This window comes from Calidris pugnax, unplaced genomic scaffold, assembly GCF_001431845.1.
Source record: "Calidris pugnax isolate Ruff unplaced genomic scaffold, ASM143184v1 scaffold58, whole genome shotgun sequence".
Classification (NCBI taxonomy): domain Eukaryota; kingdom Metazoa; phylum Chordata; class Aves; order Charadriiformes; family Scolopacidae; genus Calidris; species Calidris pugnax.
In genome coordinates this window covers 4,086,231-4,112,637 of record NW_015090868.1, presented here as the reverse complement: position 1 = coordinate 4,112,637, position 26,407 = coordinate 4,086,231, and the positions used below count along the sequence as shown (strand labels likewise).

Below are 26,407 nucleotides of genomic sequence, written 5' to 3'. Positions count from 1 at the left end.
GAAAGCATCAGCGGGGTTCTGATGAAAATGTGCCTGTTTTCCTGGCTGTCTACCCAGGAGATTACTGAGAATTGTCCTTCCTTCAAGTCAGCAGTGAAATTGGAAACTTTGGGATTTCTGAGCTCCACAGTCCTAGGTCAGTTCTTCTGGAGACCTACCCATAGCTAGCTCTTGGTTCCTGAGTCTGTAGTCAATGTCCTGCTGCTCTCACAGTCCACACCAGCCAGCACGTCTCAAAGTTCTGTGAGACTTGCATTTGGCTGTGAACTTGGGAACTTCTGTTCACCCTGTGAAACCCAGGAACCTGGAAACTCAGGTATTTCAGGCTTGTTCATTGTTAGGACAATAATTTAGTCTCCGTGTGATAGAGATGAAGGTGGCTTCAGAAGAAGAAAACTTCCTCACCCCCATCCCCTAAAAAAAATAATATATATTTTTCCCCTTTCTAGAGGGGGAACCTCTAGAAGTTGAAGTTTGATGTCTCAATTATGAGCTTCAGGGTGCTCAGGGTTTTCAGGGTGCCAGCCCTCTGGGAGAGCTGTCAAAGGGATGGGAATCTACTGAAGTAGGGGTGAGCAGATGAAATATCAAGTTGTGAAATGTTGCATTGAAGTTTTCAAAATGAAGTGTTGCTGCTTTTTAAACAGGGAAAAAATGTTCATCCAAAGTGAAAAACTTTGGAAGTCGTGACTTTTTAATACTGAAACAGAAGACGTTTTCATCAATAGTTACTTCATTTTCCATTAGTTGCACCCATCTTTTACTTTCCTGGGGTTTTAATGTGAATAAATAAAATATTACATTCATTGCAATTGCCCTGGAAATGCCTCCAACTTAGATAGTTCTTTTTCTTACATCTCCAGAATGTCCCTTTTGGTGGAAGATCTTCAATCTGATACGGTGAATCTAAAATCTAAGTCAGGGCAATCCAAGGTACTGGATATTTATTTTCGCAACACAGGCACTAGATGTATATTACTTGGGGCAAGGAGCCAAACCACCAACCTTGGCAGACTCAGCACAGGAGCACACCACAGTCATGAAGTCTCCTGTGCCATTCTCTTTCCCTGATTTTGTTGTCTATGCAAAATTGATTTGTATTGCAGACATGTCTGGCCCAACAGTGTTATTCTGATGAGGCAGCAGAAAAAACCACGCATGCTGTTGCTGAAATTTCAAATTTTCACAAAATTATCACGCTTTTCTCCCTTTTCTTTGAGTTTGGAGTAGATGGTACAGGTAAAACTGCACATGATCCATAAAAATCCTATTTTGTTGAAGTAGGTTACAATTTTTCTATTGGCAACATAGTAAAATATTATCTAAACGATGGTACGCCGCTGTGGTTTTTCAAGTAACTTGTTTCTTACAGAAGACTAGAAGTAAAACTTTGGAGTGCCATTTCGGCAAAAATTATACTTTTTCTGCTTATATGGCTGAAGTTTGCTCTGGTTTTTTCTCCTGTTTGTTTTTTCCTTTTGGGCATCACTACTTGGGGAACAAGATTTTTACTATTTAGCATTAGGTGCATAATGTAAGCGCAGAGGCTCCATGGACACAAAGGAATTTCCAGAATCCCATTAGACGACTCACAGTCTCCATGGACCGTTTATTCTTCATGTGCATAAGCTTCTAACTTAGATACCTAAATAAGGTACTGAAACTTAGATGACACTAGTACCTTTTTAATTTTCTGTTATAATAATCAGCTTCATCTGTTCACTATTCTTAGAGCTATTTTCTCACTTGTGTAATGTGAGTCATATTTTTTGTACTGATTTATTAATATACATTCTCTTGAACATATAGTGAAGAAACAGAAAATTGCTTTTGATCCTCTTCATCCCTCTCCCTGTTCTTAGCCTTTGGCCATCCCATTGGAAGTGTCAAGTGAAACATGTTAAAACATGCCATGTATTCATCATCTCAAAACTCCAAAACTCTGTGCCTGTGTAGTAGTAAGAGTCTGTAGGATAGTTGACCATTTAAATAACAGCTAATTACAGAATCACAGAATGATACGGGGTTGGGCGGGACCTCTGGAGATCATCTAGTCCAACGCCCCTGCCAAAGCAGGTCCTGCTAGAGCTAGACCTAAAATTCAATGTTTACTGGTTATATCCAATCTTCAGTGAACCCAGGAGTGAGGTGAATGACTTATCAAGTGGGCACAGGAGCTGTTTTACTTGATCAGACTAATGATGCTTCTGATTTTGTAACCAAACCATTTGATTCAGAACACTAAATAACAGGAGATGTAAAGGGAAGTGAGGGAAAGCACAATCTATCTGCCAAGTCTATGTCCTGAAGCATGAACACTGATGGAGCCACTGGTCCTAATCCAAAGGTCATTTAAGGCAATGAAAGAATTCCTCTGGCTTGAAAAGACTCAGGATCTAGAATTTTGGCTTCCATGTTTTTCATTCTATTTTCACTTGGTTTTCATTATTTTACGTTACTCTTAGCATCAGGGCCCTTCTATTCTGAATGCTTTTTCACTTTCAAAACTTGATTTTCATACAGATGCCTGTTTCCAATATGCACTTTATTTCTGTTTTGGTTGTAAAGTTGGGTTTTGGTGGTGGTTTGTTGTGTTTTTTTTAATCAAACCTTTCCCCAAATACCTTGTTTTTCCCGCATTGTGTCAGTGGGAAAGCACTTTCTCCTTTTTGAGATCAGTATACTGACTCACTGTATTAATTGGAAAGGTAATTTGTCTTTAGATTTCTGGTTTTGTATCTATTCTTTATAGATTTAGATTGAACTGTTAAGTCCATAATAATACAAATATTTTCATAATTCTGGAATTGGCAGACCCCCTTTAGATTTTCTATGCCAGACTTTCATATTTTCAATAATGTGATCCTTAATAAAGAAGCAGCTGGATAAAGTCATAAAACGAGCTCTAAAAACCATGGATAGCCACATACTTTAATTTGCTCTCTTGGTATCCGTGTATAAACCAGTAACTCTCAAACTTTTTGCAGTTAAAAAATGGTGCTGAAAATCATGAGGACAGCATGCCTGCAGGGCGCTCTTTGATTTCTGTTTATGCATAGTAGGAGACTGAGGTTGGAGCAGAGGATCTGGGAAGTTTGGCTTTGGAGTGGTCAGGGCTGGAATCTCTACGCCTGCTGTTAATGGACTCGAGTGGGTGGTGTTTGATCTGTCAGTATCTGTAGGCTAAAGGAATGGTCTGTTTGCAACAGAAAATACCCCCTGACACTTCCTGGTGTGCAGGTGTACTCTGCTGAGAAACCCAGATCCCTACCACGAGAAAAGGGAGTCCTGCAGATCCATCTTGAATGCAAACCTTTTGTGGCCTGCACAGCTGGACCCGCCTGGTGCTGCTGCTCCAAAAGAGACTGTTCAACAGGGCATCCTTTTGCCCGGGCAATGGAGCAGCCTGTACCAAACAGGGAAATTTAAACCTACATTTCTTTTCAATGGCCCTTGAATAGGGACATGGAAATATGTGGAATGCTTTCAGGTTACTCCAGCTTACTGCTGTGAACAATAATGATAATTTTCTATGTATTTTTTTCAGAACTAAATCTAAATAATTTTGGGAAACGTACTAAGATTTACTGACTTGAGGAAGCACCTTTTTTTCTCTAAATTAAAGCTGTTCAATATGCTTTAAAATAGAACACACAGAAAACGGAGGAAATTCCTCGGTTGCTCTCTTCTCCTTTTCTAAATAAATGGGACCTAGGATGGACTGGCAGAGGAAACACATTGTGGAAGAGCTTTGTGTTGCAATGGTGACACCATATTGCAAAGTTATATGCACTTGTAGTAAGTTACTGTTGACTGCATCCATTAAACAACTGCTACTCTGCTATATCTGATAATATGGTACTGACCTCCCACTTCTTATAGATCTTAGCAGACAATAGTAGGTTATTGAGCCAAATTGTTAGGTAATTTGTTCACTATCTTGCTAACATTTCGAGTCATTCCTTGTGATTTTTTTCAGCTCTTTTCCAGTATTCCTGTTTCACTTTAGTCCTTTAGTAAATTAGACTGGCTTGGATTTTTCTTGAATATTTTCCCCCACCCTGTCAGGTTTGCCCTGAGGAAACTTTTAACAATGCAGAGCTTAAGGTGTCTTAACTTAAATTTAATGACTGATTGACTTTGGTTGATTCTTTTGACATATGCAACTGTCTGGCTCTGTGTTACAGATTGATTGTGCATTATTTTCCTGCACTTGGGAAATCTTTTCAGAGATGGGAATACAAAAAAGTTACATGGATCAGCCACAGTTTTCGTGATTCTTATGAAATAGAATAGAAACCACATTAAATGGCAGCATCAATTGGCAATTCAGTTTTCCTTTACTCTTGTTCCAAGATTATGCAAAAAGATCACTTATTGTATATTTTGTTTAACGAGTACAACACTATACTATCCTTGTGTGAAAAAAATTGTAAGAGCATTTGGTCTTGGCATGCTGTATTTTTTCACCCTCAGGAATTATGCTAAACACATGGATAGCTGGGGTCAACCAGGGTGAAGAAAACTCAAATATTCCACTTGGCCTCAAACCATACCAGCTGTGCTCCTTTTTTCTCATTAGGCTCAGGCTTTTGGCTTGCACAAGCTCTTCCCTTCGCTTTTGCGTGCCTGCAGTGCTGAATGAACTCAGAGTCTTGTCACTAATTCCCAGGATTTGGTTTATTCTTGCTTTTAGTTGCATCTGGAACATCACAAGGTGAGTTGGGAGGGTGGCAGAACCCTGGGCAGTCTAGGAGCCCATGGGAAGGTGAAGTCCTGGAAGAGCAAGGAGAAGCCTTTCTAAGTGTGTGCCACTAATCTAACCAGCCCCATTCCTTGGCTTCGGGTCAACTTTTTCAACAGTGCAGCTGTGAAAGCAATCTCTCTTTCCCCTTGAAGAATCAATGAAACTCCTTTGTACAGGCACAGAATCATGGTATCATAGAAAGGTTTAGGTTGGAAGGCACCTTAAGGATCTTCTAGTTCCAATCCCCCTGCCATGGGCAGGGACACCTCCTGCTAGACCAGTCAAATGTCAAGGTAGCTCTTCAGCTTTTACCTGGAACTTGCTTTGACAGGCTTTTGTTGTAGAGCAATGAATTCTAAATGGCTCCCATACTGAGAAGCTCCTGAGGATGTAGCCTGAGCTAGGACATTCTCTGCTCACTTTTAATTAGCAGCTTTCTCCTGGCTGGGAGGGTTTTCTGCCCTGCCTTCCTTGTTTTGTGATAAGAAATTAGAGGAATTAGTAAAGGTTCTTCCTAAAGGAGCAGGGAGCACTTGGGGATACTTGGGAGCAGACCTATTTTTTTCTTGGCTGCCAGATAGGTTTTCCTCTTGTGTTCTCCATCCAGATGCACAGTGATGGCTGCAATGGGCAGGTCACTGATTACTCTGGCAGAACTGTCAGTTCAAGTGTCTTCTACTTCAGGTTTAGCTGATAGACAGGAAGAAAACACACAGACCAAAAACCTGTGTAGTGAGAATAAGACCCTTTCAGATGGTTTTTCTTGGTACAGGACTTTGTTTTATGTGAAAATCCTACAGCAGAGACAGTTTTGATAGCATCTCCCTGCTGGACAGGACAGGGTGTTGGGTCAGGAAGCAAAGCGATGTGGAAAGGCGTGGGACTGAAGTTTGGCTTCAAGGCATAATTTTTCCCAATCTCACCAATCTGCTCCACAGCTTTGCTTCTCTCTCCTTTCCCTACTTGAGTCTTGAGTTCACAGCCAAAACTGATCCTGCATCTGAAGGAGCTTTCCCATGTGCAGTTACAAACAGCATGAAAAAGTAGCAGTAACTTTGGCATTTTTTTATGACGCTGCCATGTGTTTGGAGACACTGATACATGGTAAAGAAGTGAGAACAAAGGTACCATATTCAAGAAGCATTTAAAAATAGGCCATGCAGTCAGAGCTTATTAAAGAAGTAATCTGTACTAAAAATGAAAACAAATTAGGGTACATGAATATTTTTAGGAATAACATTTTGGCATGCCAATTTTTCTGAACACTTTCAGGGTCGTGTCTTTGCCATTCTTCTTTAGGTGGGAGTCCCATTGAAACTGGGAGTTGTGCCTGAATAAAGCTTTGACCCATGCTTTTCCCTAATATGACATTTTTTTTATTGAATGACCTTCTGGCAACCTTGTTCGTAAGTCATTTGTCATGTTTATTCTTTAAGTAAAAAGTGCCTTCCATCTGTTCTTAATCTGCATTCCCTTTAACTTCTATTTTTGCCTCCTTTTTTCTGTCATCTGTGTTGCATTGAAAATAGAGTTTCTGGCCAACTTTATTTATCCCCATGTAAGGGGTTGTAATCATTGAAATAAATCTCTTGGCAGTCTTTTCTTTAAGCCTAGACAACCACAGTCATCAGGCAGAAATAAATGACGGGGGCAACAGCTTCAAATAAATTATTGAAGTTTTTACTTAGATGCCCCTCTCCAGACTGGCTTGGCTGTTGCTTTCTTTTTTGCTGCTTGAGCTCTTCCAGCTTTCAGCTTTAGAGGCTGGTTTCGCTTTAATTCTTTACCTGGTGTTTTCTGATCTGGTCTCTCCCACCAGCTGTTCGTTTTAGGCAAAGGACATGTGTGTGGTGTGTATGTTTTATCCTGATGTGTGTCAGTACATACATGATTTCTTTGGTTTTCCAGTGAACTCTACACTAGTTTTGGTGAAAAGGTGGAGCACCTCATCGAGAAAAACTACTACTGTGTCTATTTCTGAAATTATTTTTTTTTCTTTGTTATTTATGCTGATTTCTCAGCATGCTGCTACTTTTTAGATAGAAAAACTCAGCTTCTTCCAAAGCACTATTGCAAAGTTTTTTCCCCTCTTGTGGACATGAACATATTCCCATTCCCTCTAGACCATTTAGAGACACTGATTGACTTGGCTTTCTTTTCCTGATTGGAAGGATGGAGAAGAAGAAAAGATTGAGGATAGCTCTATTTTACCTTTTTTTTTTTTTTAACTCCTGTTGTCCATGGGTGAAACTTTTTCAGAAAATTTGAGTAAGTGGAAACTAGGCAGAAGAAATACAGATAGGGCTCAGATGAAAACCCACGCAGGGGGTTATGCAGAGAGTTTCTAGATCAAGCTCCTGAGAGCTCGGAGACCCTCACTGCTCCTGGTAGGAGAGCTCATTCTGAGTTGTACTTATCCACACTGTAGTACGTAAAAACTGAGAAGCTCTTGTTAGAATGCAGAAAAATTATGTTATTTTGGATGCTGTGCTGTCTCACAAAAAGTTGGTTGTCAGTATAAAAAATTCTATGTTCTCAAATGAATAGAAATTGCCTAGAGTTCCACTTAACCAGAGTAAAGAAACATAGACAATTGGAGCAAATATGTGCGTGTTTCAGTAGAAATATTAGAAGTCAGGGAAAAAAGTGTTGAAATTAAAATGACTGGTTATGAATGAGAATATTGATGTAATAGGCATGTTAGAAACTTAGTGGAAGAAAAATATTCAATGTGACAGGCTAATATTGGTGACAAATTTTGTGGGAAATACAGGTAAAGTCATGCCTGTCAAAGAGCAGATTTTTCTGTCTTGAAGTAAGCAGAGTCAGATCTCATAGATTAATTATGTCACAAAAGCAAAGAGTCCCTACAGATTGAAATTATGGGATTAAACAGGGCAAGTGGAACTGTAGCACCACAGCACTGCAGTACAGTAGTGGGACTGTAGTACTAAATAGTAGTCATCTGAATGGTGACATTGCCTGTGACAACCTGAACAAGATCAAATGGGGTGTGAAGATGGGAAAGGCAATAACAGTGGGAGACATCATTTACTAAATTAAGATTGCATAAATGGCCTGGGGGTGTGTGTGATTCTGAGTGAAATTTTAGCTTTTTAAAATGATTGCTCATATGGAGGCTATTTTTTGTCTGAAAGAAAAAGTAATTCTAGGTAATTCTAAATAATTCTAGGACCTGGTCTCAGACAGTGAGAGAAAGACCTCGTTCAAAATAGAGCTAGAACCTCTGTGTGAGAGCAACTAACGTGCTGAGGTACAGTATTCTTGAACCAGCAAAAAAAAGGGGAAAAAGATCTCCCATGGCAATGTTTAACTGCTAAGAGGAAACTACATAAAAATGTGAAAACTGTTTAAAAAGAAAGAGAGCCAAAATTTAAAATGTTTATAGGAGTCATGAAGATTGTTTAAATATGGGAGCTCACTGCAAGCTGACTTCCAGAAAAAGGCTTTAAAAGACCAAAAAAAGGTTTGCATAATGAATCAGCAGGGTGAAGGAGTAAGAGGATGTCTCTTATTAAAAGGACTTCTTTTGTTAAAAGTAGAAGAGCTTTCTTCACGTTGAAGTTGTGCCTGAATGAGGAAAACAAAGCATAAACATGTTAAATATATAAACAAAATAAGGCAGGCCAAAAGAGATCTTGAAGAACAGCTTGGTAAAAACTACTTGTAAAGCCATTTTCAAGCTGTCTTTAAGTAGGTAATGTCCTGAGAGAAAATCTACAGGACTAGTCAATGATCAAAGTAGGGGAGGTATTTAGGCACATGCCCATTCTGGAATATTTCTCTGTCAAGAACATATCAGAAGATTTGTTACAAGAAAACCCCAAAACAATATAAAAAATTTCAGAAGAAACTGGCAGCAATGCACAGTAAAAAATTAGCAGGACCAGATGGTATCCATGCATGTTGAAAGAACTAAAGTACAAAACTGCCAAGCCAGTAATGATGGTGTAGTGCTTAAAAGTTTCCCGGTCTGAAAAATACGACGGTGATAAATATGGCACCTGATCTGAGAAATTGGTAGGAACTGCAATTCTCCCTAGGCCCCCTTTTAAATAATTAGATTTATGGATAAGTATGATAAAAAGGGAAAGAATCAGCATAGCCTTCATCAAGGAACCCAGAATCTCTATTTATTTTTTTTTAAAGTAACTGAACATATGGACAAGGGTGATCCATTGGATAGAAGCTTTGACAGATAGTTGGTATTCCATAATATCCATTTGATAGATAGTTGATCTTCCAAAATTTGTTCAAGCGTGTCCTTCATCAAAGGCTCTTGAATAAACTTAAGTATCATAGGGTAAGATACAGGCCTCTCAGTAGTAACTAAATTAAAAAATAAACACATAGTAAGAGTACATGATCCTTTTTTGCTGCGGAGGGAGCTCGTCACTAGAGATCCAATGAAGCTGTAAGAGCCTGTGATGTTCAACTTACAAATGTTTTGAAAGGTACGGGGAGGGGAGGAGATGCCAGAGGTGGTAGAATTCACTGCTAGTACTGACATTATTCGGGGTAGGACAAATGAAAGATTGCAAACATCACCATTCCACCACCCAAACCTACCCTACACCCAAATCTTGACTTCTGTTTGCACTTTTGTCCTCTTTTCAAGAACCAGACCTCTTGTAGGATAATCAAAAGTGTGGAAGGGCTTGTCTGGAATAGCTTCCATTAAGGTCACAACTACATCAAGTTGGGTCTGGGAATGAGAGGATGGAGGGAAGGATTTGTAACAGCCTGTGCAGCACAGAGAAAATAAATGAGGAACGACACTCCCTGCTTACCAAATCATTCACCACGTGCGTGGTGCTCCTGCTGTTGGTGGCAGGTTCAAAACCAGCAAGAGGAAGGGAGTTTTTTGTATGACACATCGCTGAAATGTGAAGTTCACTCTCACAGGGTGTTGAGGATGCCAGTGGGTTACAGAGATTCAAAATGTTATTTCACAGAATTTGTGGAATTAAAACGCAGTTAGGTGATAGTAAAAACTACCACCTCAGCTTAGAAAGCCCCTGGAGCTGCTGTTTTTTAGAAGCTGGGATAACACCCTGAGGGAGTATCGTTACACGTTGCCTCTTGTACTCTTCCCTCAGCAGGTGCATGTGTCTGCTCTGAGAGATAAAGCACAGAGCTGGGGGAATCTCCCATCTCCCCAGTGCAGCTGCTGTGATTGCTTTAATGAAATATGACTTACTGCATAGTTCTTATTGCAACTGTTCCTGTTCATTCAGATCCAACCTTTATTTTATTTGTAGCTCTGCATTTAAAACAAAACAAAACCAACCCAAAAACCACAAACAAGAGCTTTGTTTGTCAACATTATTCAGTCATAGGGCTCTGATTGATGAATGGGGAGAGGATGTGAGCAGGAAGCCTGGAAATTCATCCCTCAGCTCCTGCTCTGCCGCGTGGATGTCTACTTTGCTTCTGTGTCCTGGCCCAAGCCACCTCAGTTTGTCAGGTGGGGGTGATGACTGCCTTATGCACTATTGGAGCCTGTCCAGCAGAGTCACAGAATCATGGAATGGTTAGAACTGGAAGGGACCCTAAAGATCATCAAGTTCCACCCCTCTGCCATGGGCAGGGACACCTCCCACCAGACCAGGTTGCTCAAAGCCCCATCCAGCCTGGCCTTGAACCCCTCCAGGGATGGGGCAGCCACAGCTTCTCTGGGCAACCTGTTCCAGTGTCTCATCCCCCTCAGAGTAAAGTCCTCGTGTTTGTCCAGACAAACCTTATTTTTATTGCTGTTATTTGTGGGCTCCTTTTAGAAGGGCACTGCCTACATCTTTCTTTTATATCTTCCCTGCCTCTTTTATATCTCCTCTTTTGCTTGCTACTGAATGCTTGCTGGGTTAGTGCTGTGCTTCTTCCATTCCTCCTCGCCCCAATATGTGACCTCTGAAGTAGATGGCCCTGGGAAAAGGCTTTATCCATGCTTTCTAGCTGCTTTATTTTTGTTTAAAGCAGATTATAACTGGCCTTGAGGGACAAGACTTGGTTTTACTAATTGTTTGATTTTAAACATTTTACTACCAAAACTGGCTTATTTCGGTTTCAAGGATTTCTTTATTCCTATTTTTATAATGTGTTTGGAATACACATTGTAAACATGTAATTCTTAGGTGCTGGCATCATTCTGTTTCTGGGGTGATTTCACTGGAATTATTTCTGCATAGTTTTGAGAATACATGGCTACCTCCCATCTCTGAGAGCATTTTTGGAAGTTTCTGGCAATCTAACCTGGAATCACTGCATTATTGAAAATCACATTGATTTTGCTGATTCTTTTATTTATTTTTTTCTTTTCTTTGTGTTTATTGCAACCAATTCTGATTTTTGGGAAACTGGTACAAGATGTTATTTATTGCAGTGTAAGAGCAGTAGGGTCTTCTTTAACTTTGCTCTTTTTTTGTTTTCCCTCTTCCATTTTCTCAGAGCAACGTTCAAGTCACCTTCTGGACTTCAAACACGAGGCTGGTGCAATTTGTTTGAAGTGAACAAAATGTGGATGTTGAGATTTCACTATGGCAGGCTATGTCATAGCTTAATTATTCTTTTTTTTTTCCTCTGTCATTTCTTTGTGTAGGTGGAAAATGTTCGGTTACTTGATCGTTTATCTTCAAGAAAAGCTGCACTGGGAACTTTGTATTTAACAGCTACCCATGTCATATTTGTGGAGAATGGTTCTGAAGCTCGGAAAGAAACCTGGGTATGAATTTTTGTTGGCTTTTTTTTTTTGTCAGTTAGCTGTAAGTGTGTGGCACTTCATTGATGGCAGTTTGAAAATAGCTTGCAAAACAGTTTAAACGTAGTGAATTAGTGCATATGGATGCTTTTATAACATCAGAGCGTGTGAAATTCCAGCCTGGTAATTTTTGAAAATTGTCAATGGATTCTGGATATTGCAACACAATAAGGGGAGCAGAAGGACCTTCACCGTACGAATACCAGATGGGATTCACTGAGGAGCTGCCTCTCTGAACTACAGTGTTGTTCCTATCATATAGGACAAATTGAGGAGAAATGCTTCAAACGTGAATTATTACCTTGATTCAGCCAGCTCTTGCCTCTCTCTCTGACTGTTTGTGCTGGATTAGTGATTTTGGTTTGGGGTTTTGGTTTGTTGGGTTTTTTTTGGTTGGTTGTGGGTTTTTTTGTTTGTTGTTGTTTTTTTTTTTTCCTGATGTAGTATTTTGAGTTATCTATTTTGATGGGTCTGTTTCCTCTGTGTGTCTACATACATAGGTACAGATATATGATGTGGGAGTCTTTTATGTAGCTTAATTATGAACCCTTTGTCCATTTTTGTACTAATTATTAATTCTATCCTCTTCTGGTCCCATTATTCCCCTTCTGATTGTTCCTGTAATGTTTTGTCCTATCTGATGCAGTATCAGGACTGCCATTCTGCCAATCAGGAGCCCCAACATTTTGGCCTTATCTAACTGATGCTCGTACACCTTCTAACTGTACAGAGAGATGAAAAAAGCTCTTTTTCTGGTAACTGTCAGCTTACACTAAGCAAACAAACACAAAGCTTTAGATAGCACAACCAGGCTAATGTTTGAGCAGCTGAAACATTCCAAGAGCTACTTTGTCTGTAGGTGATATATGAAGTGCTGCTTGAGCCTGAGGCTGGAGATAGGAACAAAACTACAAGAGGATTGTGGGTGTTTTCTGATACCTGGCACATGATTATGAATAATTATTTTTTTTCCCTAGACATTTGAATCACTTGGCATAACTGTTTTCAATTCCCACCCAGGTTCTTCACAGCCAAATTTCCTCCATCGAGAAGCAGGCCACCACTGCCACTGGCTGCCCACTGCTGATCCGCTGCAAGAACTTCCAGGTCATCCAGCTGGTCATCCCTCAGGAACGAGACTGCCATGACATTTACATATCTCTGATACGTCTAGCACGACCAGGTATGAGAAGGAAACTGGCACAGAAGTCCATCCTCATGGTGAAGAGGGAGAATACAATGGAAGGAGTGTAGCTGGGCACCTTTGCAGTTTGCAGGTTAAGAAAAAATGCTTAATTAGAGATGGTTATGAGAGAAAAGGTCTAGCAGTAGTAGACAAGCATATTAACATAATCACTTATGGAGCAATGAAGAAAGCACGTCATAACAAATAGTTCATTCCATAAAGTATGTCATGAACTTTTGTTGAAAATGATACTCTAGGCTATCACTGGCCATAAAATACATTATAACGCTATTTCAGGTGTCACTGTTGTTTACTGGATGCCTTGTGTAAGTGTGAATTTAGGAAAATACTGTCAAGTCTCTAAATTGAGGGAAATTTCACATTCCTGCTGTGACAAAAACCTTAAGATTTATTTAGTGGCCATGTCAAGGTCTGGATTTTCCCTTACTGTGCTTTGCATAAATTTCTTAAGATCAGTGAAACCTATTACAGCAAGTAGTTGATTTGTTCCACTGGACTGCCCTTGCCTATTATTGCCTAGGTTTTGAATGTGCCCTTTTTGAGTTTCTGAATTCAGGTGAAGTTCCTTTTGAAACTTTTCCTCTTTTCAGTTAAAATCTGTATGTTGCAGCAAAGTCCAGCATCTGATCCTCTGCGTTACAGCTGCTCTCCTAAGAAGCAGGGAAGGCTTCTGGATTGTTTGTTTTAAATGATAACTGTAGAGATACACCACCAGCCTCCATCCTTTACTATTATTTTAATAGTATGCAAAGAAAATGTTCACAAAACTGACAACATTGGCTTTACTTTGTGTCTTGCTAGGAGAACACCAATTTTGTCAACTGTGTAGAGGGGGGAAAAAATTGCACAGTCAGCCAGCACAACCACTGAACTTTCTAAAGTACCTTCTATAATTAGGGTGGCAGTGGTAGTAATACACAGCTGCAGCAGACGTAACTCGATAGGCCAGAGAGGCCAGGTGATGCAAGATGGAAGTAATTGGAGAAATTTAAAAACACGGAGACAAATTCAGTCAGTGGTTCTGCTGATGTAAATCTGGATGAATTCCATGGGCCTCAGTAGCAAGTGTGTGCCTCGTGCCTGCTGGAAGGAATGTGGTTCCCTGGAGCCAGGAGGTGGTGTGTGTACTGCTGCTCACCAGGACGGGACACTTCGATATGGACGTACCTAACAACGAAGAGGAGAAAAGCTATGGGACGCCAAATACCAGTGCAGTGGCAGGCTGCAATGGATGAGAAGGTTCAAATGAAGAAGGTGCCATACGAGCGACATACAGAATCACAGAATCTTCTAGGTTGGAAGGGACCTCAAACATCATCTTGTCCAACCGTCAACCTAACTGACAAAAATAGACACCCGCACAACAAACAAGGAGCATCACCATCACTAAACCATACCTCCCAGCACTACATCAACCTGTCTTTTGAACACCTCCAGGGATGGTGCCTCAACCACCTCCCTGGGCAGCCCATTCCAATGGCTGAGAACCCTTTCAGTGAAAAAATTTTTCCTAATATCCAGCCTGAACCTCTCCTGGCGTAACTTGAGGCCATTTCCTCTCGTCCTGTCACCTGGGACTTGAGAGAAGAGACTGACCCCCATCTCTCTACAACCTCCTTTCAGGTAGTTGTAGAGGGCAATAAGGTCTCCCCTCAGCCTTCTCTTCTCCAGGCTGAATAACCCCAGCTCCCTCAGCCTCTCCTCATAAGACTTGTGCTCCAGACCCCTCACCATCTTTGTTGCCCTTCTCTGGACCCGCTCCAGCACCTCTATGTCTTTTTTGTGCTAGGGGGCCCAAATCTGGACACAGTACTCGAGGTGGGGCCTCACCAGCGCCGAGGCTCTTTGCATAATTCAGCTGCACAGTAGTTATCTTTCTCCAGCAAAACATCTGATCTTCATGTGAGGCAGGATGAAGTCTTGCTTACTTAAAATTAGAAGGCCCCAGTTGCAAGTTGAGCCATATGCACCCTGACAGTGCTCTGCTGTGCCTTCTTCTCTGGGCACAAAGCTGTACTTTCCAAAGGTAACATAGTTACTCAGCATTCTAAGGTACTCTTTACTCCATGAGGAGAAAAGTTGACTAGGCCTTGGCCAGCAGTGGGTTCATCTTAGAGCTGGTTGGCATTGGCTCTACCGGACACGGGGGAAGCTTCCAGCAGCTTCTCACAGAAGCCACCCCTGTAGCCCCCTGGCTGCCAAAACCTTGCCACGCAGACCCAGTATGAGGTGTATGGCAGGATTGCAGATGCTTGTGGCAAAATAACTGGGAAAGGTTAGGGAAGGTCCTGTAAGTGCTGGAGAAGAGCTGATGACTGAGATTTAACGCACTGATTTGTTACCTCCTCTAGATACCATCATGTAATAATACTTGTAACGATGAGTCGGGCTTCTGTCATAAATAACCTGGATGTATTTTAACAGGTGGATTTTTAAAGGTTTCCCATGTGCCTCTGAACAGCAGGTCTGGTTGTAAAGAAAATCCAGGTGCTTCTGAGAACCAAGCAGTAAAAAAGAGCCCTCAGATTGCTACCAAAAGCTCTTTATTAAAATTAGCTCAGATTGGATTTATGGATTATGCTAAAACTTCATGTTAACAGATGAGAAACAAACCAGGCTGCCTTCCTAATCTGTGCCATGACAGAAATTTGAAATCAGAGACTGCAGAAAGAGTTTGAACCGTCAGATGATGTGCAAAAGATTTATTTCTCCTTACTCAGGAATTTGTTGACTTTCAGTACTTTCCTGGCAGAGGTGACACGGTTGTCTTTCCTTATGTTCATACTTTTTTGGGTGTGTATATACGACCACTTTAACTGAAGTTTAAAAAAAGCAAAATATAACTTAAATTACACCTTTAAAAGACATAATCAAAATAAAAGAAAAAGACTTTCTATAGAAAAAATAGAAGCTTTATTATTATTAATATTGTGGTTAGCCTTGTTATTATTTTTGTATCTATAAGTTCCTTATTGAAGTATTCTAAGACAGTCCTTATTAGGTCTATATTGTTAGAAAAAGTGTAGTGTTTAAATTTACTGATCTTGTTAAAATTGGATTGTGAAGCAAGTGTATCACTGGGAAACTATGAAATCAGAGAGGACTCAGTTCTAAAGTTAAAAATCCACTGGTCAGAAAGTTTTAGAGCAATAGAAGGAAACCTGGCAACATAACAATATGTCACGAGAATGTGCATTTCAAGCTATATGTTGCATATCTATTCATATCAGTGGCAGTTGGCAATTAATGGCAATGGTGTCTGGCTGATTGGTCACCAGGGTTAAGACACTCATTAGCATGAATAGGGATATGCTCCTAAAAGAAGTTAAAAACTCCAGCAAGTTTTTCATATGGTCCTTGACCAAGGGTGACAGGTGGCATAGCTACTTTAACGAGGTCACGATCGTGATGAAATGATTGATGTAACACGCTATTTTTATGCTATTGCAACATCTGTATCATGAATGCCTTTGCTAATAATTCAAGGACAGAATTTTGCAGTCCACAAAGCTAAAATTTCATTGAATCTATTGAAAACTTCCTTATTTAGTGACAAAGGCTTCTGAGTTAGTACATTTTTGGAAGATTGTGCAGCATAGTCCGTTCTTCAGATCTTTGGTCTTTGCCACAGGACAGATGTTCCGTTCATGAAGAGCAAATACTTTTGCAGAACAAGTGTTTATTCTGGCACTGAATTCGGTTTTCTTTGGATGAAATTGTATTGTCACTGACATTTTGTCTTTGTGCTGGGGAAGGATTTTACAATTCAGTAGAGAAGAGCAGGACGGTATATTTTAGGTAGCATTACTAATAAGGCAAATATATTGCAACACATAAAGTGAAAAAGACAGCACAGTATTTCCAAAGTATATTTGAAAATAAGTTATAAGCCAGGGTATTTTTGTGTAGCAGAGAATACTATTTTAAAACAGAAATTACATATAGGAAAATACTACAGTTTGGGTCTGAAGTATGATTTCAGGATAAGAAATCTGATGTGTTTTACTGGTTTTGTTTGTTTGTTTGTTTGCTTGGTGTTTTTCAGTGAAATACGAGGAGCTGTACTGTTTCTCCTTCAATCCAAAATTAGATAAAGAGGAACGAGAACAAGGCTGGAAGCTGGTGGACCTCAGTGAAGAATATAATCGGATGGGTGTTCCCAACAGCTATTGGCAGATCAGCGACGTAAACAGAGACTATGGAGTGAGTTGCTGTGATTTCTCTGTTGCAGTCTCACTGAGGACTAGTGAAGTGCTGGGATGCAGGATCCCTTTGTGCTCAGTGCTGTATGTACATCTAGTAAGGTGTGGTTCTTCCAGGCTTTTACATAAACAGGCACATAGAAAGGACATGTCTTTATTTAATATATGTGGAAATTAAGCACAGAAAGCTCGTCCGCAGTCAGTTTCCAACATCAGTGCTTGGCTGCCTGGGGAGAGGTTTAAATCATACTTAAATGTTATGTGTCTGAATGAGCATTTTCCTGATGTATAGGGTTATACAAAATTACTACACAGTCATTTTAAGACAAAAGTTTACTTGAAATAGTGGATTTGGCAATATTTTTCCTCACTGGCCATCCTCACAATGCTTTTGAAGACCCTGTGGTCGACTGTTAGTGTTTTTCACAGCCATGACAGGTCATATCTCTTCCTAGCTGTCCTGCCCAATTCAGTCCTGTACAATTGAAGTCCCTAGAATGTTAATTAATTGTGAGAAATAATAACCCAAACATTTTTGAAGGAAGTTTGTGCACGCACTCCATTGGCTCTGCTGCTGGAGCACATCCATGTTAAGAAAGGCCTGTGAAGTTCTCAGAGAAGACTGAATGTGCTGTCAGGGTTTGTTTTCTTTTTGTTAAAACAGCGGAAAAAATGTTTTGACCTTTTTTAAGATAAAGTGTAGGAAAAATGGCATCATGAATAAAACCCAGTTGACCACAGAGGCATCTGTAACCACAAGCCCTTCCTTTTCTTTCTTCTCCTTCATTACTTATCTTTAGCTCTCTCAGAACCTAATTTTTTCCTGGGCATCCTAATTCCTTTAGTCATCTCAGAAAGTCCCAGGGAGATACTGGATACGCTTTTGATCCCAGCCAGAATGCCATAGGCAGGATCAGGAAAAAGAAGTTAGACCAGGACCCATTTGTGGTCCCACTTCTCTCCAGAGGAACTTCTGGGCTTTTTTGCAGGCTTGTTGGGTTCCTTTCAGATGTAGAAGGCATTTTCAGGGCTGCTTGCCTTTTGCAAGCATTTTGGTATCCTCATTTTATTCGGAATAATTTCTCTTGTCTGAGTCCCTGGTATCCTCATTTTATTCGGAATAATTTCTTTTGTCTGAGTCCCTGTTTTTGTCTTTTTTCTTTTTTTTTAATTTTTATTTTTTAATTATGAGATTTGCTGGAAAATTTGGCTCTGTAGTCTCATCCCTTGATAAGAGAGGGGTGTTTGAGAACTTCACCCCCTCCCATCCTTACTTCCTAATTCAGCTGCAGAGGAAACCTCAGCTGTAAATACAACCTTGCTCTATATAACAGTCAATCTTTCCTGGTTTGAATGTATGGTCTACCTGTTTATTCTCAATGAGGCATGAATTAAAATTTGGAAATATAGCTCTTTAATCCTTCTGCTTCAGTTTTGCCATCTGTAAGTTAAAATTAATGCTTTCCAGCTTCAAAATACTGCTTTGAGAAATGTAGGTGATGTGTATACAATAATTATGGAATATTCCCTGAGATTAGAGTTCCTTGGCATTTTGGTTTTGCTGTGGAGATAGTTAATGCTAGTTGTATTTTGTAGACCAAATCATCAGAGTTCCCTTTCACAGGTCTGTGACTCTTACCCTACGGAGGTGTATGTGCCAAAGGCTGCGACTGCACACATCATCGTGGGGAGCTCTAAATTTCGGAGCCGAAGGCGTTTCCCAGCTCTTTCCTACTACTGCAAGGATAACAATGTAAGTGTGAATTTGTAGCTGTGAAGTGTTTGCTTATTTTGGCCTTGCTTTCGTAATTCTTCTGTTAAGCTTTCACAAGAAGAAATCAGTGTTTATTTTAAAAAAAAAATATTAAAAGATGGTTCGTGTAGTCTGTTTAGTATGGTTAGTTCATTAATAGGCATTTAATGCAGTCATTTAAACCCAGCTTCAGCATCCAGGTAATCCGAAAAGATGTGATCCCTGTATCACAAGGAAGTGGAGTAGTACAAGAGGTCCTGAAACGTGGGTGGCAGAAGAGTGAAGGCCAGTAGCAGAGAGCTTAGCAGGTGATTGGGAGGAGAACAGAGCAATTTAGGATGTGGTAGCCACAGCCCGAGAGCAAGTCAAAGAGGAGGAAAAGTCATACTTGCAGCAATTACAGAATAAGGAGTAGTGTCTTCAGAAAAGATCTGTGAATAGACCCAAAAAGGGTGGATGAAAAAGCTACCAATTTTGGCTGAGCAGCGTGTCGTGGCTTTGTTGAAGAGACTCTCCTTGCCTGTAAGGACGAGGGGTGCCACCTTCTCCTCTCCCTGACAGATATTCTCAGGGCTGAGCGAGGAACTGCCTCAATTGTCTGTCACCATTTGGAAAAAAACTTGTACCTAGACTATTTGCATTTCTATTTCTGGCAGCTGAGGTGAAGGAGACCCTTGGACTGAAGGATCCCATGGACTGAATGTTTTTCCATTTGCATCCCAGCCCCCTAGGGACTGGCTTAGCTCAGCTGTCACTACCGGTTAGGAGGATGGTGTCCCCTCTGTACTCACAAAGGATCTGTGTGTCTAATATCTCCTGTTTCAGTCCCAGACTGGCAATTACATCAAGAGGTCTTCCCTAGGGCTGGGAGATGGCCAGGACTTCCCAAGAGACAGAGCTAGTGTGGGATTGCAGGGCGTCTGTAGAGTCTGCCAAGCAGGATGGGAGATGTTTCCATAGGATGTCACAAGCAGAAATCATAACCTATAGTCTCCATGGAAATCTTATCTTTACAGTGGCCACTATAGGTTTAAGCTTCAGAAGGAAGGAATGAGACATAATTTTGACCCCTTTTTTACCCGTTATTTCATCAGAATTCTGCTTCCATAAAGATCTGTGAATTTGACAGCAAAACAGGAGGATAGGAATGTTTAAATAGTAAATACATACAGCCTCTGCATAAATTCTTTATTATCTTTAATATTTCATTAGGGTCAAAAGTTTCAAAGTTAATCACTTTGGATAATCAAGTAAGTCCAAATATAGATATCTAGGATTCAAAACACCTGGACATTTCCAAATCTCGGTGAAAGAAAAGGCCTGAGGGATCAGCTAGATTCCAATATATAGTGATCCAGTTTGGATGAGTTCCGTGGTTTCAGTCTGAATGTTTTCTCTGTTGGAGTTGGAGTTCAAGTGAAGGTTCAGGTCACCAGGATCTGAAGCATTGTGTTTAATCCTGGATCCTTTGCAGTTCAAAGGGCTAGGAAAAGGGTTGGGAATGTTGGGGGAAATACCTCTTCATGAGTTAGAAGGTTGCCATGAGTTGCCAGCAAGAGAGTGGGGTAAGATTCCTGATGGTAGACATGGAATAGCTATGGTGACAGCAGGTTGGGAAGAGGTCTTCTGCATGCAGGGGAGGTGGGTGCCAATCGTCCGGTCTTTCATACCCAGAACTTTCCCTCAGCTCTTTGGTACTGACAAATTCAGTGATGGTGGGACACCTTGCTCTGTGTGAATGTGACAAGATCAAATTCTGGAACTATCAGTTGAGTCTGTGCATTAGCAAAACATGACCCTCTCTTGCCCAACTCTTAAACATAGCCCAAGGAATGTTATAGACAAACGTGCTCATCCTAAGAAATTGGCCCAGGTGAGCAGAAGGAGATCTCTTCATGGATATCATGTGCAGTGATTCCCAGTTATGGTATTTAGTGGTCACTGGATCAGCTTATCTTCCTCTAGTTTTGCTGTGCTGGCAGTGCAGCTATTGCTAAAGCTGGGGCTAAACATGGTCTTAACCCCAAGCCTGACTTGACAGAGAAGCCATTCTCTCATGCTGGTGCCAGCACCAACACACACCTTAGAATTTGGGGCTTCCAGGATGACAGAATGCAATGGACTCCAGCCCACACTTTCCCAAATCCTAACCTTCATCCACAACCCTAACTTCAACCTTAACCTTGAGGGCCATATCTGCCTTGTGTGTGGTACACAAGGGACAAGAGAGAAATGCCTTTCTTCTACTAAAATGACATGTTGTGGAGATATTCACATGCACCTTTTGCTTCATGCAAAGAAGGTATAAGCATATATTAAATCACTGGAACGTGGGCTAATCAGCAGGCGAGGCTCCTGATAACTAATAATCTGTTTGCAAAAACTGTTAGTAAAGCGTGAGCAGGCACGATTCAGGGTTTCTGTATTAAAGATCCACGTTTTACCGATTGACTACTGATACTTCAAAGACTTGGCTGAAAATGAGCATGTCCCTTCTCACAGTAATAAATAATCTGTAGGGCAGTCCGCACGGGTCACGACCTTCAGCAGACAGATTCTCATCATGCTTATGTTCAGTGCTTAGAAAGTGCCCTTGGCCCCCTTGCCCTCTACAAATCTAGCTGCCTAGCAGAAATTAAACCCTCCCTGCTCACCCATTTCACATTCTGTTCCTTCTTTCCCAGTTTCATCTGGAGGTCTGATCCTGATGAGTCTTGATTGATTAATAACTGTGCTCCAGGAGTCAGGCTGCCTGAGTCACTTCCCATGCAACGAGGTCTTTCTCCAGAGGCTGTGCTAAAAATACACCACCCTCACTGATCTGTCCAGCTGGATGTTAGGCATTTTTGTTTCCTGGACTCATGGTGTCTCAGGCTGTTTAGTAAAGCATGCGTTGGTCTAAATTGGGTATAATCAGTATCCCCACTGGTAAGTGGGAGTGACAGTGCAAAGGGACCCATTCTTCATCAGGAAGAGAGTGACCAGCAGGTTGAGGAAGCTTATCCTCCCCCTCTACTCTGCCCTGGTGAGGCCCCACCTGGAGTGCTGTGTCCAGTTCTGGGCTCCCCAGTTCAAGAAGGACAGGGAACTGCTGGAGAGGGTACAGCAAAGGGCTTACAAAGATGATTAAGGACCTAGAACATCTCTTGTATGAGGAAAGGCTGAGGGACTTGGGTCTTTTAGTCTGGAGAAGACTGAGAGGGGATCTCATCAACACCTATAAATACTTAAAGGGTGGGTGTCAAGAGGATGGGGCCAGTCCTTTTTCAGCATTGCCCAGTGACAGGACAAGAGGGAACGGGCACAAACTTGAACACAGGAAGTTCCATCTAAACTAAAGTGAAGAGGAGGAACTTCTTCACTTTGAGGGTGGCAGAGCTCTGGGACAGGCTGTCCAGAGAGGTGGTGGAATCTTCATCTCTGGAGACATTCAAAACCCACCTGGACAGCAGGTTCCTGTGCAACCTGCTGTTGGTGGACCTGCTTTGGCAGGGGGGTTGGACTAGATGATCTCCAGAGGTCCCTTCCAACCCCGTATCATTCTGTGATTTTGTGATTCATGCTATACCAGTGTTCTCATGATTGCAGGGTTGTACTCCTCGCGTCCTCTAGACACCACCTTTCAGGAGTTATTCTACATTAGGGAAATACTATAGTTAAAATAGCTCTAAAACTTGGATTCAAGACTACACCTGGGCCAATGGGATTGTATTGTTTTAAGATTTCCTTGCCTTTTAAGGATGAATTTGCTTATTAACTTGTAATTCATTTTACCATTCTGCCCTTCCCACATAACTGTACATCTAATGAGCTGTTTTGTATATGCTTCTGGATGCTGAATAATTTCTGCTTCATAACGATGGTGATTTTTGGTTTTTTGATTGTTTTTCTGCAGGCATCCATCTGTAGAAGCAGCCAGCCTTTGTCTGGCTTTAGTGCTCGATGCCTTGAGGATGAGCAGATGCTCCAGGCCATTAGAAAAGCAAACCCAGGGAGTGATTTCCTATACGTTGTTGACACTCGGCCCAAAGTAAGTACATTCAATTTCTGGCACGTAGCAAGACTGAACCTGGGCTGATGCACAGGGAGGATGCACAACCCAAATGGCTGACCGTAGTTCTGATCTTAGTTGCACCTGGGTAACTCCACAGGTAAATCAAGATTTATCAGGGGGAATCTTCACCTGGAACCTTGCCCACATTTTTATCCCTTAAGAGGATGTTTTTCTTTACACTGAGCTTTTCTCTTTTTTTTTTCTTTTTTGTTCTTAACAGAATGTCGAGATACAGAGAAGTAACTAGCTCAGAATAGAACTATTTCTGCACACAGAGGAGCTATCAGTAGCTGTGTTACTGACGGGGTTAGCGAAAAATAATTCCCATTATAAACCTGTATTTACAGTTGTTTGTGATGGTGCAAACCTCTGCCTGCTTATACTAAAATCTTCCATGCAAAATTTCTCCTGCAAGTGGGAAAATTTCAACGACCTCTGCATAAGGCTAAGGAAAGACCATTTGATGAGGTGACAAGAAGGAGACCTTCTTTGAATATCTCCAGCACTTTTGTGGTTTTGAGAGAGAGTCTGAAATATGGTAAATAGTGATCTCAGATGCCAAATCTCTTTAATTGACTAAAATCTTTGGCCAAGATAAAAGCTTTAGAAAAAAAATATGCTGTGCAGAAACACTGAAACTCAGTCGTGATCTAGAGGAGGCTGGAAGCTAAAAAAGCTTTGTGTCCAAATTTGGCATGCTAGCAAACAGGTGATGAGAGCTAGATAGGCTTCAGTGTCTGGAGGTGGGAGCAGGGATATAGTCTTTCTTACAATATCAGCAGCTTCTCTGCTGAAGCTGAACTTCTGAAGCTACCAAAGCACCTGAAGAAAAGATACCAAAGGGGCAAATCTCCACAAAATCCCTAGTAGATCTAGGATGTGGGGGAAGAGGGAAAACAAGACCAAAGGCTTGAGGAAAAGGAACAAACAAGGAAGCTGTTTCAGCAGCCTGAGATGAGGAGACAGAGCCTGGAGGGGCAGGGTGGCTGAAGCTGAGAAACATGAGGAATAGAGGGAGGAAGGACAAACCTGGCAGAGATGGAACAGAAATGAGGCACCTGTCTGGTTGGTGACTGACTGAAGCTCTGGGGGCTGGTGGGGAAGTGCTGAGTGCTGGCAGCTGTAATGGGAGGCAGGAGACAGATAAATGGGGCCTTGGCATGTCTTGTTGCACTTTGTCATTTGGTGACTACTTAGACCTCCAGTTCCCTCTCTTTTACTGGGAAGACAAGGATGGTACCACCTTGTTTGTGGTCCTGAAGCGAGTCGTGATAAGCACTAGGAAAGGATGGGCACAACTGTGTTCAGAGCAGGGTTTGGATGGGAATTAGAGACCTGGCTGCCTAAATAATGCTTGTTTAATGGTTTTCTGTATGTGATAATATTTATAGCTTAGCATTTCCTGGCTGATGATGTTAGTACTCTTTCCTAATTGAGGCTTGCTCATTGATGGGATTTATTAGTAATGACTTACTGACTTGGCTATTAATGATGTTTTGCAAGGTAGTAACAGGAAGGACCCATCCTGTAAACCTTTCTGGGAAGTGACTTTGGTGAGACACCTCCTGTGTGCAGTGAAAGAAGCCTGTACTTTAAGGGGAGAGCATGAAATTGGCTCATTTATTCATGAACGACAGCATATGTCCAGCAATACTCCTTCTTCAGGAGCCACTCAGCAGATGAAAACTGTTTGTTTTCATTTAATTTCTCTGGGGAAAAACAAAAAAAAAAGTTTTGATGTGAGGACATTTATATGAACAGATTCCTACTTATCTCTGTGCTCCAAGAATGGACTGATTTTTCTAAAGCTCCTGATTCCCAGGTGCCAAATACAGCCTTGTTACAGCTGTTAGTTAATTTTGCAGCTCCTGATGCATGTATAAATCTAGAGCTCGTAGGAAGTGATAGATACCAGCGCAAGCGGTTCCTGGCATTCCCCAGGGAACCTTTAACAGAAGGTAAGTTGTTGAGTCTGGTGCAAGTGCTGTAGGAAGCTAAACAACTACCTTCCTCTTCTCTCCTCAGAACTGCTTCCTTGCAAAGGTGATGAATATTGATGGGGCAGGGAATTCAGCTTTCCCCAGAGCTATTCATGTGCTGTCCCTCATTGTGCTTGATACTCTTCAGAACAAAAGCTTTGGCTGCAGAGGAAAGCTTTGTTTCCACTTCACTTAAATACACCAGGATGGCCATATGCAGAGCTTTACTCAGCCTTCTGTCTGTCTTCATTTTCTCCTTCCTCTATGTGTTTACAGAAGAAGTTAGTGTAAAATGACTGCTTATGAGTGAAACAAATTATTCCTATAACTCTTTATAACAAGGCAGGACTCGGTTATCCTCCACATTAAAGAAGATGCCAGGAAATCTGGCAAGTGAGGGCTGTTCCCTTTAGAGTCTGGCTCCTCGTATTCACTGAGATTAAGTGAGGACAGGCATAATTTGGAGAGCTTTGCAACAACTGCTTTAAGAGCAACAGATGGAATTTTGGTAGGTGATGTGGAAAACTTGTTAGTAAATATTGTGGCAGCTGCAAAGTTTGGCAACTGACAGTATTTAAAATAAATGAGTGTCAGAAAGCCTTGCAAATTTAACCTTATATTTATTTGCTTTTAAAGAGGGCTATTTCAGACTGTCTTCATAAAGGATTTCTGTGATAAAATTGCTGTGCAGCAGAGACAGTTAATAGCATTTATTTTACCAAGGATTAGGTCAGTTGGGGGCTAGATGGTTTTCATTTAAGGTTTTGGGGGTTTAGATTTATGTGCACAGATCTTTCTTCCTGAAGCTCTCTGCTATTGCAGAGAGATGCTGCTCCATGTTGTTTATATTAGAACACTGATGTCTACTTCAAAAGATAAAGATTAGGATTCAGCAGATAATTTTTATCTTTCTAACAAGTCACACTGAGGACTCTGTCCTTAAAGGACATGCTGTTCACAGGCTGTATCTTTTTTTTTTTATTGTTCATTGATAGTCAAAACATCAGCAGAGTGCTGGTTGATAGACAAGATTTTTGGGTTTTTTTCCTGCACTTTCCTGAACTGCATACTACAAGTTAAAATAAGTTTTACACGAGATTTGAGTAAATTAAAAATGCTGGGTTTTTTTGCCTAGGCTCCTATCTTAGAATATGGTTCCTTCTGTTGTATCATCAAATTCATGCTGTTTCAGTTCCTAATGGTGGTCCACAAATGTAACTGTGTGCTCCTATTGCCAAGTCCTGCTCGTGGGAATGGATGCACTAGGAAGTGTGAAGATGGGGAAAAAGTTCCCTATCTTCACATATTAAATTGGACAGAATAAAAGAATTGAGAAGTGGTCTCACCTACCTGTTTTCTTTGCATCTAAAATGAAATTATAATGCCATAAAAAGCTTTTAGTCTTTAGCTGTTTTCTTTGAAAGTTAAGGGGTCAAATTTGCTCCATAGAAACCTGTTTTGACCCGATATATGAAAAAGCTGGACTTGTTCATCTTAGTTGGAGATGGGTTGGCAGCAGACAATCAATCCTACTCGATTGTATGCGTTAGGCTCTGATTTAAAATTTAATATTGGCAGTAGGAGTGGAAGAGATCGGGAAGAGACACATTCTTGTCTCTTGATACTCATGGTACCATCAGCCGAGTAGTGAAGCATATTATTGTGAGTTTCGGGAGTGACCACAGAAGCA

General features: G+C 41.0%; 1 protein-coding gene across 1 annotated transcript in view; it reads left to right on the top strand.

Moving 5' to 3' along the window:
- Nucleotides 1-26,407, top strand: part of MTMR7 (myotubularin related protein 7) — a 49,008-nt gene that overhangs the window by 5,070 nt on the left and 17,531 nt on the right. Inside the window, exons 2-6 of the mRNA XM_014945643.1 lie at nucleotides 11,364-11,486; nucleotides 12,543-12,705; nucleotides 16,775-16,932; nucleotides 18,556-18,684; nucleotides 22,580-22,714. Coding sequence (XP_014801129.1) covers nucleotides 11,364-11,486; nucleotides 12,543-12,705; nucleotides 16,775-16,932; nucleotides 18,556-18,684; nucleotides 22,580-22,714 — 708 coding nt within the window. The remainder of the gene's footprint in view (nucleotides 1-11,363; nucleotides 11,487-12,542; nucleotides 12,706-16,774; nucleotides 16,933-18,555; nucleotides 18,685-22,579; nucleotides 22,715-26,407) is intronic.